Source organism: Scyliorhinus canicula, chromosome 5 (assembly GCF_902713615.1).
Source record: "Scyliorhinus canicula chromosome 5, sScyCan1.1, whole genome shotgun sequence".
Lineage (NCBI taxonomy): Eukaryota > Metazoa > Chordata > Chondrichthyes > Carcharhiniformes > Scyliorhinidae > Scyliorhinus > Scyliorhinus canicula.
In genome coordinates this window covers 12,785,418-12,803,330 of record NC_052150.1, presented here as the reverse complement: position 1 = coordinate 12,803,330, position 17,913 = coordinate 12,785,418, and the positions used below count along the sequence as shown (strand labels likewise).

The 17,913-nt window shown below is 46.8% G+C and overlaps 1 protein-coding gene across 4 annotated transcripts in view; it reads left to right on the top strand.

The window, feature by feature from the left end:
- ulk4 (unc-51 like kinase 4) overlaps nt 1–17,913 on the top strand; it is a 513,024-nt gene that overhangs the window by 26,906 nt on the left and 468,205 nt on the right. For all 4 annotated transcript variants that reach the window (XM_038796599.1, XM_038796603.1, XM_038796600.1 and 1 more), the window contains one exon: nt 2,912–3,010. In XM_038796599.1, the coding sequence (XP_038652527.1) occupies nt 2,912–3,010 (99 nt within the window). The remainder of the gene's footprint in view (nt 1–2,911; nt 3,011–17,913) is intronic.

The window sequence follows — 17,913 nt, the reverse complement described above, 5'->3', positions numbered from 1 at the left end:
AAGATCCCCCCCCCCCGGGAGTGGCATGTCTGCTGGTTACCAAACCCGGCAGAAGGTGAAGGATCTGATCAAGGAGTTGGAAGAGACCTGTGGTGCAGCAGCCAGTGGAAAGGTGGTGGAGGGGGAAGGGTCAATGCAAGTTGGAAAGCCCCAGATGGAACAGTTGATGACCTTCATCAAGGAACAGCTCTGCCAGCAGAAAAGGAGATGTAGGAGGATCGATCGAAGGCAATCGAAAGGGCTCGATGGAGAGGGTGGAAAAATGTCTGGAGGCTCAGGGGTCGCAGATCCGAGAGATCGAGAGGTTGATCTCTGAACACAGTGATAGAGTGGTGGCACTGGAGGCAGAGGTGGGGCTCTAAGGAGACCTTTGCAGGATGTTACGAGCAAAGGCGGAGGAACAGGAAAACGGGTCAAGGAGGCAGACTCTGCGAATAGTTGGCCTGCTGTGGAATTATCTACCATAGAAGGTTCTGGAGGCCTCGTCACTGAATACATTTATGAAAGAAATATATGGATTTCTAGCCTCTAAAGATGTCATTGGGTATGGGGAGAATGCAAGTGTATGATATTGAGATGAGGATCAGCCAAGATCATATTGAATAGTGGAATAGGTACGCAGGACCAAACGACTAACCCCAGCTCCTATTTTCTAAGTTTCTTTGTTTCTTGTGGTACCCGATTAATAACAGTCTGTCATCCTGAGAATGACTTGTTTATCCCTACTTTCTGTTTTCTGGCTGTTAACCAATTCTCAATCCTTACCAAAAAATTACCCCCCATTTGCATGTGCTCTAATTTTATTTACTAACCTTCTGTGCGGGACCTTATCAAAAGCCTTCTGAAAATCTGAATTTTTTAAAACAAAATTTGAGCACCCAATTTTTCTTTTCCAATTAAGGGGACAATTTACTATGGCCAATCCACTTTCCTGCACCTCTTTGGGTTGTGGGGCTGAGACCCATGTAGACACGGGGAGAATGTGTAAACTCCACACGGACTGTGACCCGGGATCGAACCCGGGTCCTCGGCGCCGTGAGGCAGTAGTGCTAACCACTGCGCCACCGTGCCATCCTTGAAAATCCAAATAGACCAGATCCAGTGGTTCTCTTTTATCTATGCTTCAAGTAATATCCTCAAAATACCTCAACAGATTTGCCAACATGATTTCCCTTTTATAAATCCACATTGATTTTGCCTGATCATATCATTACTTTCCAAATGTCCAGTTATCACACCCTTTGTAATAGAGTCAAACATTTTCCCTGCTACTGACGTCAAACTTACAGGTCTGTAAGTATTCTCCCTTTCCCTCCCTTCTTAAATTAGATCATTTCTGTTTCCAGTCTCCAGGAACCTTTACAGAATCTATAGAATTTTGAAAGATAACTACCAATGCATCCACTAGGTCTGTAGCCAACGCCTTCAACACTCTGGGACTTGGCTCATCAGATCCATGCGATTTATCAACCTTCAACCCAATTAAATTTGACGCAGAGGCATCCAAGCTAAAATGTTCACCTTTGCTTGCAACAACATTGTCCCAGTTGTGCAGATTAGTGGGAACTGCCCACGCCCTACCATCCACCATTTCCCTCCATTAAAATTGTGGAGATTCCAAAATGACCATATATGCATTGATGCTGGCAACATGAAGACAACAATGTCCAGAGCTACCCCTTTCCTGTCCTGCTGAAAATTGCCAGTGCTGGAAATAGGAGTGGGAATTTGGGATCCGGACCCCACCCGTCATTTGAAAAGCCCACCAGATGTACCTCAGTTCCATGTTAGGATCCTCTGTGTCCTGCTCATAATTTGCTTTCACGCCTGTTTTTGTATCTTTTGCAGGAACACATTGGTCATAATTTATCCATCCTTCCGTAGCCGGTTTTTCATTGCGGAGGCGGCTCATCATTGACTGTCAGTAGGATCCTCTGGACCTGCCAAAGTCAATGGCAATTTGCATGGCTCACCCACCCCACCATGGCAGGGGTCGACTTTAGCTTGACTGGAAGATTCTGCCGACGAATCAGTCGGAGAATCTCACCCATTCTGTCCCTTCACCCAAATTATTATTATAGATTGTAAATAGTTGAGGCCCCAGCACTGATCCCTTTATTACAGTTTTCCAACCTGAAAATAACTCAATTATCTTCGCCCTGTTTCATGCTTGTTCGTCAATCCCCTATCCATGCTAATATTATATTTGCAATAGCTAGGTGACGCAGTGGGTTAGCCCTGCTGCCTCACGCGCCGAGGTCCCAGGTTCGATCCCGGCTCTGGGTCACTGTTCGTGTGGAGTTTGCACATTCTCCCCGTGCTTGCATGGGTTTCACCCCCACAACCCAAAGATGTGCAGGGTAGGTGAATTGGCCATGCTAAATTGCCCCTTAAAAATGAATTGGGTACTCTAAATTTATAAAAAAAATAATTGCAATAGCTGTGTGTGAGGACCTTGCAGACCTTGCTGAGGAGATAGATTAGCTTATCTAACATGGCCCCGCACATCAAAGATCAATTCTGCTGGCAATATGAAATAACTGACATTTCCCAGTTTGTGACAGCACCCAGACAAGTAATGGTGTTCTTTTGACTTGGAGCAACCTCAGTCCATATTCATCTATTAGTAGGATTATTGTAATACAGATTAAATACTGATGAGAAAGTTGATACATGAATTACCTCAAACTCATAGATTTTTCCAAGTTAAAATCAATTTAGGAACATTGTACATTTATGCTTTTGAAAATTTCAACCTGATTTATTCTGATGTATAGGTTTTAAAAATAACATACTCGATCTGAAAAAGGAAGCATTTGGTATGGGCTTATGGGAAATACATTTGAATTTTCCATTGCTTACATAAACTTGACACTGACCACAAATAAAAGCTTTGCTTTCCACATTATAGGCTGAGTTGGAGAGGCCTACCACAGCATCCTTTCTGGGGAGGAGCCTTTGCTGGATGTGAAAAATCCTTCAATGAAGAAGACAACGGAGGCAGTTTGAGGTGAGTAGCAAAAGGAGATTGATGGGGGATTTACGGTGGCGGTCTGTGGGGCGATGACTGACACGAAGTGGCTCCCGCTAGGGCACTGTATTTTAACAATTTACGCCCAGTTTCTGGGGGTATTTATGCTTAAAACTCTACTTGATTGGTGGTATATGGTGCCCACATAAGGGAAATGCCCAAGGCAAAGAAACTTGAAGGCAGAAATTCTTTTCAGTGGGTCATTCAACCCCCTTACATTCCAGGTGACCAAACGAATTGGGGGCCTCACAGCCCTCCCTCGATCTGGAGTCAGCTATTTCCACTAAGAGCGGTCATCCAACAACTACTTAGAGTACAGGCACCAGGGCTACCCAAGATGGCAACCAAACCCACCAGCAAGATGAAACAAAGAAAAATCTGTCGTCACCATCAGAAAACTATCCCTGCCCCCCACCCCTCTTCCCCCTACCTCCCTACCCCCAAACAATACCACCCTCAAGGTACATACGAACAGAAAAAATACACAAAGTATAAAAGCTCCAGCAGGGAGCTAAAAGTTTAAAAAAACCCTTAAAACATCATACTCCAGCAGGGAGCTACATATTTCCTGTAAGTTTTTGTTTTCATTCATGGGATATGGGCGTCGCTGGCTAGGCCTGAATTTGTTGCCCATCCATAATTGACCTTGAACTGAGAGGTTTGCTAGGCTATTTCAGAGAGCATTCAGGAGTCAACCACTTTGCTGTGGTTCTGGGGTCATATGTAGGCCAGAGCAGGTAGGGTTGGCAGATTTCCTTCTCTGAAGGACATTAGTGAACCAGATGGGTTTTTACGACAGTAGACAATGGTTTCATGGTCATTATTGATGTTTAATTCCAGATTTTTATTGAATTCAAATTTCAACATCTGCCATGGTGGGATTCGAAGCAGGGACCCCCAGAGAATTACCCTGGGCCTCTGGATCACCAGTTCAGTGACAATACTACTACATCACCGTCTCCCCAATATAGCGCGTAGAACAACCACGCCCCCCCGCCAAACATTAAACTCCTCCACACAAATCCAACTTTCGAACCACTTAACCCACACAAGAACAAGGAACATGTACAAGGAACCCCAACAAATCCCCATATCCACATGCCCACCCCCAACATTCAAAAACCTCAGAAACCTCAATCAACTCGCACCCAGCCCATGTTTATTTTTACGAACGAATCTGTCTTCTCTGGGCGCATTGTAAAGCCTTTCACCTCAAAAGTCACCCTGAGCCCCGCCGGGTACACCACCCTAAATCAAACTCCACTGTTAGACAGGGCGGCTTTAGCCTTGCTAAACGGTACCCATGTCAGCACCACACCAATGTCTTAAAGAAGCCTGATAGCATGGCCTTCCCATTTATAGTCAAGGTGCTCCTTAGCCCATCTCAAGGCCTGTTCTTTTCCTGGAAGCAGTTGTTCTTCACAATAACAGCTCGTGGTGGTGCACTGGGAAAGGGCTTCTGTCATGTTGTCCGGTGGGCTTGATTCAGCTCAGGAGGAGACATGGGCTCTGAGCAACTCCTGGGCAACACTTTGCAGCTCACCACATTATGCCATGGGGGTCAAAAAACATGTAGAACTTGCAGCTAACTAAGCCTGTTGGAGAGTGGAGGTAGGGTTATGAATAAGTTTCTTGATTCCACTGAGTCCTGTGTTCTTATTAAATTGTTAATGCGTGCACATTATAGTTGCTAGGATTATGTTATCATAGGCTGTTCTGCAAAGAGAAAGAACTTTATGATTGGGCTTTTCCTGGTCCCATAAGGTAATGCAAAGACTTCGTGCAATATGGCGACTAGGGGCTTTTCACAGTGATTTCATTGCGGTGTTAATGTAAGCCAATACTTGTGACAATAAAGATTATTATTATGAAGCCTCACTCCTGCAGTCAGCAAGTTGTTCCCAGAGGCTTTATAAAAATCATTACTTTTCCTTTCTGTCTCTTGTTTCTCTTGATCCAACCTTTCCTTTGCTCACTTTTTGTATTGTTTGACTCCAATCCACCTTGTTATTTATTCTTTCTAGATCTCTAGCATCGTAAATCATTTTTTAAGGAGATAAATGAATGATGCTCTAATTTCCCAAAAATCCCCAGATGCCCCATTGACCTCACTGCCGTTATCAATTTTGAGTTCCAACAATTTACAATGCAAAAATAATTGGAGCTGGAAAGTGAAGAAAAGAGGGTAACTCACAACTCATGGCGCTATGTGCCCTACTGTAACAAATTCTGGGCCTAGTGTTAATTCTGTGTGCAAAATCTGCTTGTTCAAAGAAACTGAGCTGATTAGTCAGAGTGGTTTAATTCATCCTTTATGTGCTTGAGTTCATACATTTCAGGGCTGGACAACTATGTTGCTGAGCCAACTGGCATGTAGCAGAGAACAATAGATTCAAGGAAGTGTGTATGAATGGCTTTCTTTCTGAAGCATTATCAATAATTACCATTCTGCCCATGACAGGCTTGTGACTCCTAAATAATGTCTACCGTATAACATGTTTTGTATAATTGACAGCAGTTCCGGAATAATTTGCTTATTCTCTGATTAGCGTTAGTCAATAATTATGCCACATTAATAGTCACTTTAAAAGTAACCTTTAAGTGCAGAAACTGATGATGCTTTCTTGACATTTAATATGACACAATAATCTGAGCTTTTTGGTTTGTGATCTGAATACTGTGGATACTGGAAGCGCTTTGGTTCCGCCTGTCTGGAAGCGCCTGTCTGCGTGGGTTTCTTCCGGATGCTCCAGTTTCCTCCCACTTGGGTGCTGATATGTATGTTCATATCCACAGTTCTCTCAAAAGTTCTGGTAAAACCTCTTTCCCATAAAGATAGATTTTAAGCTGAAATGATTTGCCCCAGTTTATTTCTGATCTTTAATAAAATCTGACACTCTTTCTAAATATAATCATGATGAGGTTCAGAAATTTAAATGAAAAGTGGATGGGCACAAACATGAAGCAGTTTTACGTTGTTTTGGCCTTGTAGATGTCCCTTTTAATTCAGGCGTCAGTAGTAAGGAGTTTTAAAAAAAGAAACTTGCAAGTCACAATCCTGTTCCGAGCTTGTCTTGAATCAAATGTTACAATTTTCTTCAGTCCTCAGCAAAGTTTAAAGATGAAGCTAGAATACTTTCAAATTAATATAGATTATGTGATTTATATGATTGTGTAGGGCAGCCAGATATTCAAATCCAGGAAATCTTGTAACTGTTAAGGGAATTTCTGAGTTGTATCTGCTTGAGTACCAGTTTGACACTTCGAAGAGATATGGTTCAGAGTAATGTAGCTCTCATGGGGATGAGAATGATCAGAAAAGACACACTGTGTACATAAAAGTTACTAGTGGCCAGATAGATGGATTTCTAAATTCATTTATATATGGTGCACATAATATTTGAAACTCCACAAGTTATGTCAGCTAGAAACCCAAAGATTGGAAACTCAAAGCCCATCTTACATTGAATATAGAAGCAGGAGGAGGTCATTCATCCCTTCGAACCTGCTCTGCCATTCATTATGATCATGGTTGATCATCAATCGCTTCTCTGCCTTTTGGCTAAGATGAGTGTGAGATCAGGTGTAATGCCTGGATCTGGTATGTCTCTCTTGTGGATAGCATGAATTGGATTCAATTTGAATTCATTTTTGGAGGAGGCAAGGAACTGCATTAGGGGTTTGAACCTGTCCACACACTGAGCTCTGGCTTTGTAACTCAGGTAAAGTAATACATTTAAAAAAAAAAGTTGGCTGATCATCAGGTTCAATACCCTGATTCCGGTTCAATACCCTGATTCCGCCCCCCCCACACCCAAATATCCCTTGGTCCGTTTAGCCCAAGAGTGATATCTAATTCCTTCTTGAAATTACACAATGTTTTCACCTCAACTACTTTTTGTTGTTGTGAATTCCACAGATTCACCACTCTCTGGGTGAAGAAATTTCTCTTCACCTCAGTCCTAAAAGGTTTACCCCCTATCCTCAAACCATGGCCCCTGGTTCTGGCTCCCCCACCCTTGGGATCTTTCTGAATCTACCCTGTCTAATCCTGTTGTAATTTTATAAGTTTCTATGAGATCTTCTCGCATTCTTCTAAATGCCAATGAATATAACCCTAACTGACAGTCTCTCCTCATATTACAGTCCCGCCATCCCAGGAATCAGCCTGGTAAACCTTCGCTGCACTCTCTCCATGGCAAACACATCCTTCCTCAGATAAGGACACCAAAACTGTACACAATACTCCAGACGTGGCCTCACCGATGCCCTATACAATTGTAGTGAGACATCCCTATTCCTATACTCAAATCCTCTTGCTACGAAGGCCAACATGCCATTTGCCTTCTTTACTGCTTGCTGTACCTGCACACTTACTTTCTTACAGTTTTGCTGAGTTGAATTCAATAAATCTGGGGCTGGCAACAGAAATGCGAATAAAACCATTGTAAAAATCCATCTCATTCACAAATGTTATTTGCCCTGCTACGTGGTTGATTTCAATACTTTTTGCATAGCCAACAGCTGTTATGCTTATAATAATTCTGTTTATATAAAGGACAAGGTTTCAGGGTACAGAATGTACTCTGGATGGGGAACTTCAGTGTCTGTCATCAAGATTGTCTCAGTGATGTTATGATGTTACAATTGGACAGAAAGATCCCAGAATGGACCCTGGCTCAATAGACTGCAGCTTTAGTTTTTTTTAGTGACTTGGATGAACAGAGTCACAGGACTGCCAATTAGCTTTTAGCAAAAGAATAAAACATTTATTAAACCTGAAAAGTTTGACAATAATATAAATACTCCTTCACCCCACCTATATTTTCATAAATGCGCACCGATTATTAAGGCTAACGCAAGTTGCAGAATATATCTTGTACTATGTTGTTCTTGGTAAGTAAACCGAGAGACCAACTGTGGTCAGACGCATCCCACTCTGAAATCGCATAGCAGATGCCCCCCCAATACAATTTCTGTGGATTGCTCATCAAATTCTCTGAGATGATTATCACACTAACACCAACTGGTCTCACTGGAATTCTGATTTCCGCATAAATGTTTCCAAACTCCACTCTTGACAAAATACATCTTAGAATCTTTTCTCTCAGGTAGTTCACTACATATCCATTTCCAGGATTTCCATCTATTCTTTCAGTATTCCTCTGCATTGAATTGCCACTTCAAGCTTCCGTACAATCTCTCGGGTATCCAGCCATGCTAACAGGGCACCACTGCTTCACAGGCTGTACTGAGGTCACCAACTTTAGGGTTACTTCAGATGTCTGACTTCCCGTTAGCCAACTTCACCAGGTCAGTACATTTCAACTCTGTTTTAACGGGATGTTTCTCTGCCTCTTTCTTTAACTTCACTGAACAACACCATTGTTCAATTTAGTCTTCCAAGAACTTCTCTTTCATTCTCTGGTTTCTAGAACTATCTGTTCTTTACCTTCTGGGCTTTCTTATCCTTCCCCTATTGTCCTGCCTCTTTGTTTCTGGCAGTGTCTGTGAGAGATGCTTCCTCTCCAGCTAACTAGCTCAAACTACTATTGGGTCCACCTTAAAGTCTAATTCCATCAGTCTTTCGAACTTAAAGTGACCCCTGGTTGCTGAGCAACAACCTAGTATTTCTTTACACTTGTTTCCTTTCATGTCGTAAACCCTCTCATCACAAAGCAGGCACATTTGAAATGAAATCAAACCCACAGAAATGCAAGCACCTTTGTTTGTCGTGAATCTAACTAAAGTTTTAAACCTGTCTTACTCAGAACAGAATAAAACTCACCTAAATCTATACATTGGGGCGATTTACCGGCCGTGTTGCGCCCGAAATGCGGTGCAGCCGGTAGATGCTGGGAGATCCCTTTTCCAGCTCTCCACGCCTCGCGAGATCTAATGTGGTCTCGAGAGACATTGTGATCTGAATCCCACCTATTGTGGGTGGGATCAGTATTTTGCCAATCTGCATATTAGAGGAAGACAGTTAGTCTCACTGATATGCGCACTCCTGATCTACTTGAAGCATTAGGATCGAACCCCTTCACTTCGGATGAGCGCCATTTAGTGCTGGTCCCACAACTGGGGACCAGATGGAATGGCACTTGTGGGGGTCTCACAGGCAATTGGAGGCCCCCAGGTGTGCGTGCTTTGGCCACAGTGGCACCCTGGCACTGGTGCCCTTTGGCACTGCTATCCTTGACCCTTGACACTGCCAGTGTGCCAGGCTGGCAGCGCCACCAGGGTGCTAATCAGGCACTGCCAAGGTGCCCAGGAGGCACTGCCAAGGTGCCAGACTGGCATTTTCCTCACAGTGGGGATCGGGCTCAGAGGTGCCCTGCACGTGTGAGTGGGCTGCGGGGGACCCGAGGACCCCCTTATAGGTGAGTTGGGCTTTGGGCAGATTCGGGTTTGCTTTGGAGGGTTGAGAGATAGGGATGCCATATAAAAATGATGTCCCTATCTCTTCCTGCGCAGAGGAGCCCTGCTTGCCAGAATTCCTGAAACGGGACTAAATCCTGCCTCGGTGAAAAACGGCTAAACGCGCTTGTCATGAACCTCTTCTAATGTGGCCAGATCACGGCCATTGTGCGCATCTACCTGGCGACCGGAGAATACTGTTTGAGGTCAATGGACTTCTCCATTGTCCGCGGCTCACCCGTGGCCTTCTTGCGGCGGGCGGGGTGGAAGAATCCAACCCATTGTTTCCAATACCCCGAAATATAAGTTAAAGCCAGGGTCGTCGGTGTGGGCACCAATATGTGATAATCACTGGTTCGTTCCAGGGGAGCTGGATGGGGGGTTTTGGAGGTGGCAGCGGGCAGGCATTGAGAGATTTGGAGATCTGTTTATTTGTGAGGGTTTCCCGATCCTGGAGGAGCTGGAGGAGGAGTTTGAGTTGCCACGTGGGAATGGGTTCCGTTATCTGCAAGTGAGGGATTTTGTGCGGAGGCAGGTTTCATCCTTCCCGCACCTGCTGCACCAGGGTCTACAACGTTGTGTCGAGAACAGGAGTAGGAGAGAGGAAGGTTTCAGAGATCTATAAGGAACTGATGGAATGGGAAGGAGCACCGATAGGGATGGTGTGGAGAAAATGGGAAGAAGAGCTGGGTGGGGAGTTGGAGGCTGGATTATTGGAGGAGACCCTGAGCCGAGTCAATGCATCCTCATCGTGCACCAGACTCAGCCAGCTACAGTTTAAGGTGGTCCACAGGGCGCACGTGACTGTGGCCCGGATGAGCAGGTTCTTTGAGGAGGTGGAGGATAGGCGTGGGTGCTGTGCAGAGGGTCCTGCGAACCATGTCCATATGTTTTGGGCATGTCTGAGGCTGAGGGGTTTCTGAAAGGGATTTGCTGATATCATGTCATAGGTATTACAAGTGAGGGTGGTGCTGAATCCAGAGGTGGCGATCTTTGGTGTGTCGGAAGACCCATGAGCACAGGGGTGAGAGAGGCCGATGTCCTGGCCTTTGCCTCCCAGGAGGCCTGCAGATGGATTCTATTGGGATGGAGGGACTCAGAGCCCCCGAAGTATGGGTTAGCGACATGGCAGCGTTTCTCAGACTCCAAAAAATCAAATTTGCCTGGAGGGGATCGTTGCAGGGGTTTGCTTGGAGGTGGCAGCTGTTCATCGACTGGAGGCACGGGGAGGATGAGTAAGAGCAGGAGCACCAACAGAAGGGTGGCTGAGGAAGGTGGCACTGTCCATGTAAGCCATGTTGGCTGGGGATCGTTACTGGGGGGTTGTTAGTTATATTGTTTTGTTCTTATTGAAATTTGATTTTTAAAATTGTTAAAATTATAAATGTCTCAATAAAGTATTTTCTAAAAAAATTATATAAATTAAAGCCATCTCTGTTTGCTGACGGTGACCAAAACGTCAACCAAGTTGGCTGAGGACGTGGCTGCCGCAGTGGGCTTCTAGGATGCAATGAAAGAACCAAAACCGAGGGAATACTTTAATTGTCCTTGTCCTCACCAATCTGCCTGTCACAGAGAGACTTCCCTTGCAGAGGTCAAGTCCTATCTTCGTCCTAATGACATCCTCCAAAGCAAAATACTACGGATGCCAGAAATCAGAAATAGAACGAGAAAATATTGGAAATGCTCAGCAGGTCAGCAACGTCAATGGAGAAACAAATTAAATGGGCTGGATTTTCCGCTCCCCTACCAATGGGTTTGAAGGCGAGGGGCTTGTTAAATCCAGTGGGTGGCCTGCATGCTGCCACCCATTCACCCCTGCTCCATCACAATTATACCAGCGGCCCACATAAGAACCTCATCCCATTGCTGCTGAAATGTAACCAACAGAGGGAGGTGCTAAAGTCAAGCAGCCAACCCAGCAGGTTTCCCTATGTGGGCTGGTGGTGGGGAGGATCCTTCTTAATGGGCCCCCAAGCTGAGAGTCCCTCAAATTTGAACTGAGTGGAAGGATGGAGGGGTTCTCAAGGTTTTACTCGCCCCAGGTTCTCCTCACCCTCTCAACCTCTCAGACCCCTGCCCGGTCACGTCTCTCACTATGGTCTGCCGGTTTGACATCCAACAAGGCCCCCACGGAATACTCCCCCAAATCCCGATCCGCCAGAAAGTCGAGGAAAGGCTGCCATCTCCTAAAGAACCCTTGTACCGACCCCCTCAGGGCGAACTTGACCCTCTCCAGCCTAATGAATCCCTCCATGTCATTGATCCAGGTCTCCACACTCGGAGGTCTCGCATCTTTCCACTGCAGCAAGATCCTCCGCCGGGCTACTAGGGACGCAAAGGCCAAGACATCGGCCTCTTTCGCCTCCTGCACTTCCGGCTCCACCCCAACCCCAAATATCGCGAGTCCCCAGCCTGGCTTGACCCTGGATCCCACCACCCTCGACACCATCCCCGCCACCCCCTTCCAGAACTCCCCCAGTGCCGGGCATGCCCAGAACATATGGGCATGGTTCGCTGGACTCCCCGAACACCTGACGCACCTGTCTTCGTCCCTAAAGAACCTACTCATCCTAGATCCGGACACGTGGGCCCGGTGCAGCACCTTGAACTGGATGAGACTAAGCCTCGCACATGAAGAGGAGGAGTTCACCCTCTCCAGGGCGTCCGCCCATGTCCCCTCCCCAATCTGCTCCCCCAGCTCCACCTCCCACTTAGCCTTCAGCTCCTCTACCAACGCCTCCCCCACCTCCTGCATCACCTGATAGATGTCAGACACCTTCCCATCCCCGACCCACACCCCCGAAAGTACCCTGTCCCTTACCCCCCGCGGGGGCAGCAAAGGGAACCCCTCCACCTGTCGCCTAGCAAACGCTTTGACCTGACGGTACCTGAACATATTCCCCGGGGGTAGCTCAAACTTCTCCTCCAGTTCACCAAGGCTCGCGAACCTCCCGTCAATAAACAGGTCTCCCAACTTCCTAATGCCCGCCCTGTGCCACCCCAGGAACCCGCCATCCATGTTCCCTGGGACAAACCGGTGGTTCCCCCGCAGCGGGGCCTCCACCGAGCCCCCCACTTCCCCCCCTGTGTCGCCTCCACTGCCCCCAAAGTTTGAGGGTGGCCGCCATCACCGGGCTCATGGTGTACCTCGTTGGAGGGAGCGGCAACGGAGCCGTTACCAGTGCCTTCAGGCTCGTGCCTCCGCAGGACGCCATCTCCATCCTTTTCCATGCTGCCCCTCCCCCTCGATTACCCACTTGCGTACCATTGAGACGTTAGCCGTCCAATAGTACCCAGAGAGGTTGGGCAGCGCCAGCCCCCCTCTATCCCTGCCCCGCTCCAAAAAGACCCTCCTTACCCTCGGAGTCCCATGCGCCCAAACAAATCCCAGAATGCTGCTGTTCACCCTCCTAAAAAAGGCCCTCGGAACGAAAATGGGGAGGCACTGAAACAAAAATAAAAACTTCGGGAGCACCGTCATTTTAACGGACTGTACTCTACCCGCCAACGACAACAGCAGCATGTCCTACCTTTTAAATTCCTCCTCCATCTGCTCCACCAACCTAGTAAAATTGAGCCTGTGCAGTGTCCCCCAGCTCCTAGCCACCTGAACCCCCAGGTACCTAAAACTCCTCACTACCCTCTTTAGCGGGAGCCTACCAATCCCCTCCTCCTGATCTCCCGGGTGTACGACAAACAGCTCACTCTTGCCCAGGTTCAATTTATATCCCGAGAAACTCCCGAACTCAGCAAGAATCTCCATCACCTCCGGCATTCCCCCCACCGGGTCTGCTACATACAACAGCAAGTCGTCCGCATACAGCGACACTCGGTGCTCCTCCCCACCTCGCACCAAACCCCTCCACCTCCTCGACTCCCTGAGAGCCATGGCAAGAGGCTCTATTGCCAGCGCAAAAAGCAAGGGGGACAGGGGGCACCCCTGCCTCGTCCCACGGTGGAGCCTGAAGTACTCTGACCTCCTCCCATTTGTCGCTACACTCGCCATCGGGGCCTCGTACAGCAACCTCACCCATTTAACAAACCCCACCCCAAACCCGAACCTTTCCAACACCTCCCACAAGTACCCCCACTCAACCCTGTCAAAGGTCTTCTCCGCATCCAATGCCACCACAATCTCCGCCTCTCCTTCTGCTGCCGGCATCATTATCACATTTAGCAGCCTTCGCACGTTAGTGTTCAGCTGCCTCCCCTTCACAAAACCCGTCTGATCTTCATGTATCACCCCCGGCACACCGTCCTCTATTCTAGTGCAATGTTAATTGTTAAATGGCTGCAGCACAGAGCTGTTCCACTTGGTGGGCTTGGAATTCAGCACCTCATGGAATTCAACCCAGCATTTCAGGTTTATGATTCTTCATTAGAACACCCAGCATGTTGTGTGACACTACTATCATGCTCAATAGGATAGAGTAAGAACAGAGCAAGCAGCTCAAACGTGGCCACCTATGAAATACTGAAGCACAGTGGTTAGCACAGTTGCTTCACAGCTCCCGAGTCCCAGGTTCGATTCCCGGCTTGGGTCACTGTCTGTGCGGAGTCTGCACGTTCTCCCCGTGTCTGCGTGGGTTTCCTCTGGGTGCTCTGGTTTCCTCCCACAGTCCAAAGATGTGCAAGTTAGGTGGATTGGCCATGCTAAATTGTCCTTAGTGTCAAAAAAGGTTAGGTGGGGTTACTGGATTGCTGCCTATGGCGCTGAGGACCTGGGTTCGAATCCCGGCCCTGGGTCACTGTCCGTGTGGAGTTTTCACATTCTCCCTGTGTTTGCGTGGGTTTCACCCCCACAACCCAAAGATGTGCAGGGTGGGTGGATTGGCCACGCTAAAATTGCCCCTTAATTGGAAAAAATAATTGGGTACTCTAAATTTATTTTAAAAAGGTGGGGTTAGGTTGGAGGTGTGGGTTTAAGTGGGGTGCTCTTTCCAAGGGCAGGTGCAGACTCGATGGGCCGGATGGCTTCCTTCTGCACTGTAAGTTCTATGATACTGTGCCCTATTGGTGGCAGCAGAATAGTACAGCAATACCTGGGCCCTCGGGAGGCCATATCCATGTCGGACCACCCGGGGTTGGAAACGGGTGCGAGGCAGATGTAGCCTTCGCCTTGTTGATGGCCTGAAAGCGGATCCTGTAGGGATGGAGATCAACCTCTCCACCCTGTGCCCTGGAGTGGCGGGGGGACCTGCTGGAATTCTTGACTCTTGAGAAGGTCAAATTTGAACTGAGGGGAAGTATGGAGGGGTTCTACAATTCATGGGTGTTATTCATTGTGCACTTCGAGAATTGGATTACATCGAACATTAAGGGGGGGGAGGTTGGGAGAGTTGGTGGGAGGGGGACTGTATGTGTTAATGGTGACTATGGGTGATTCCTGATTCCTTTTTGTCATTTGTTTATGTTAACATGATGGCTAATGTTTGAGGGTTTGGTGGGAGGATGGGATTGTTGTTATTGATATGGGGATTGACATTGCATTTGTTACTGATTATTGACTATTGTTGGGTGTAAATTTGGGAGAAAATGTGAAAAAGGAGGAGAATAAAAATATTTTTAAAAAAAGAATAGTACAGCAGCACAATTTGCAAAATTGCGGTGTGAAATGTTCCTTACTCCTTCACCATCAAGCCAGAGTCAACCCTGGTTCAATGAATGTAGAAAGTGCATGACCATGTGGTGATAACCTGGTGAAACCATAATCCCATGGTATGTGCATGTTATAAGGTGAAAACAACATGCTATCGACAAAACTGAATAATCCCATAATCAGCAGATCATGTCACTGCTCTTCAGCCCTGCCATATCCAATGGTGGTGCACAGTTAAGCAACTAATGGGAGGAGAAGGCTCATGAAAATGTCCAGTCTCACTAATGCCGGAGCCCGTATATATGAACACACAAAATTTGGTGCAGGGATAGGTCGGTTGACCCCTTGAGCCTGCTCTGCCATGTTGGAAGATCACAATTGATCTGATTAAGGCCTCTCCTTTCTTCTCCATCTCCGATACCCTTTGACTCTCTGGTCTATCAAGAATCTGTCTTAACTCGGCCTTAAAAATATTTAAAGGCCCTGCCTCCCCCGCGCTCTGAGGAAGACAATTCCGCAGGTTAAAGACCCTCTGAGATAAGATGAATTCTCCTAATCTCTGTCTTAAATGGGACACCCCTTATTGTTAAGGTGTGTCCCCTAGTTCTAGTCTCCCCCATATGGGGAAACAAACTCTCAACCTCCACCCTGTCAAGTCCCCTCAGGAGTTTATGTCTCAATAAGAGTGCAAAAGACCAAGCTGAAATGGTGGTAACTACCTTGAGCCGGAAGTGCCGACTGGAAAATCCCCCACTTGCACAAATGACCATCAGTTGATTGATTGATCCCACCCATGACATAAAGAAATGGCTTAAAGTATGAGGTACAGCAAAGAGGACTGTCGCTGACAACATTCCAGCTGTGGCGCTGAAGACCTGTGCTCTAGAATTAGCTACACTCCCATCCAAGCAATTCCAGTGCAACACTAGCATCCATCCAACCTGATGAGAAATTGTTCTGGCATATCCTACACACAAAGGACAGGACAAATTCAACACAACTTTATCAATCATCATTAAAATGATGGAAGGATTTGTCAATGCTTTTACTAAGAAACTGCTCATCGGTGCTCATTTTAACCTCTTCCACCATTACTTGGCTTCAGATCTTGGTACAACTTTGGCTCAAACTCGGGCATGGAGAATGTCTGTCCTTTACATTAAGGCACCATGCGTGGCACCAAGACATCCTCATAAATCTGAAGCCAAAGGATATCAGGATGGTAACAGTCCTGTGGCTGGTGTCATATGTGGCAGAAAGGAAAATGTCTGTGTTTATTGGAGGCCCTTCATTTCAGTCCCTGGACAAGGCTGCAGAGCTTCCTCTGGGTTGCATCCACAGTCCAGCTTTCTTCAGCTGTTTTGTCAATGACCTTCCCTGCATCATAAGATCTGTTGCACAATGTTCAGATAATTTCTTAGATGATGAGTCAGTTTATACCCACATACACCAAGATCTGGATAACATCCAGTTTTGGGCTAACAGGTAGTGAAGTAATACTTCCACCACATAAATGCCAGGTATTGAGCATCTCCAACAAGAGATCCAACTACCCGCTGCTGACATTCAATGGATTTAACATTACCATTAACCTTGTAGGGTTGACCATTGATCAAAACTTTAACTTGATCAATCACATAAATGCCATGGTTAGTACAGCAAACCAAAGGCTGGGAATTATGTGATTGGTGGCATACCGCTTGACTCCCCAGAGCCTCTTCACCATCTGTAAGGAGTATGATGAAGTACTCACACTTGCCTGGATGGATGGAGCAGCACCCCCAGTCAAGAAGTTTGAAATTATCCAGGGTAGAGCTGTTTGCTTGATTGGGACATCACCAGTTGAAACATCCACCATGGTGTATTCTGGCTGCAGTGTCTACTATCTGCAACATACGCTGCAGCACCTCACCAAGTATTCTTCAGTAACACCTCCACCATGTATAAGAATAAGAGGAGCAAGGGCATGGGAACCCGCCACCTCCAAATCAAATGCCACCATGACTTGGGACATATACACCATTATTTCGTTGTTGTTGGATCAAAGTCTTGGAATTCTCTACTGAACAACATTCTGAGAGCATCTTGAGTTTACTGACTGCTGTAATTCACAATGCTGATTCACCCCCACCTTGGGGCAACTCGGGCTGGGCAATGAAGGTTGGCATTGCCAGTGATGCCCACACCACAAGAATGAATTAAAAACAAATAATAGGCACGGTATCATAGAGCATAGAATTTACAGTGCAGAAGGAGGCCATTCGGCCCATCGAATCTGCACCAACTCTTGGAAAGAGCACCCTACTTAAGCCCATAACTCCATCCTATCCTCATAACCCAGTAACCCCAGCTAATCTTTTTTGGACACTAACGGCAATTTAGCGTGGCCAATCCACCTGACCTGCACATCTTTGGACTGTGGGAGGAAACCGGAGCACCCGGAGGAAACCCACGCTGACACGGAGAGAACATACAGACTCCGCACAGACAGTGACCCAAGCCGGGAATCGAACCTGGGACCCTAGAGCTGTAATGCAACTGTGCTAACCATTGTGCAACAGCGCTGCCCAGTCCCCTGTAATTTTGGGATTGAAATGCATTCCAATTCTGTAGTTAAGAATAAAGTAAACTGATCCTATAAGTTAAACAAAAATGGAGTGGGGAGTGCGCGCGGGGGTGGGGGGGGGGGGGGGGGGGGGGGGGGGTGGTGCTGCTGAAGAACAGTGGATATATGTTCTATGCTCCAACTCCGATCTAAATTCGATACTACTTTCAGTGAATTAAGCCCATCAACAGCCTACTACAAACCTGTTAGTGGGGGAATTATGTTTTCATTCATCACCAAGTATTTAGGAGCTGT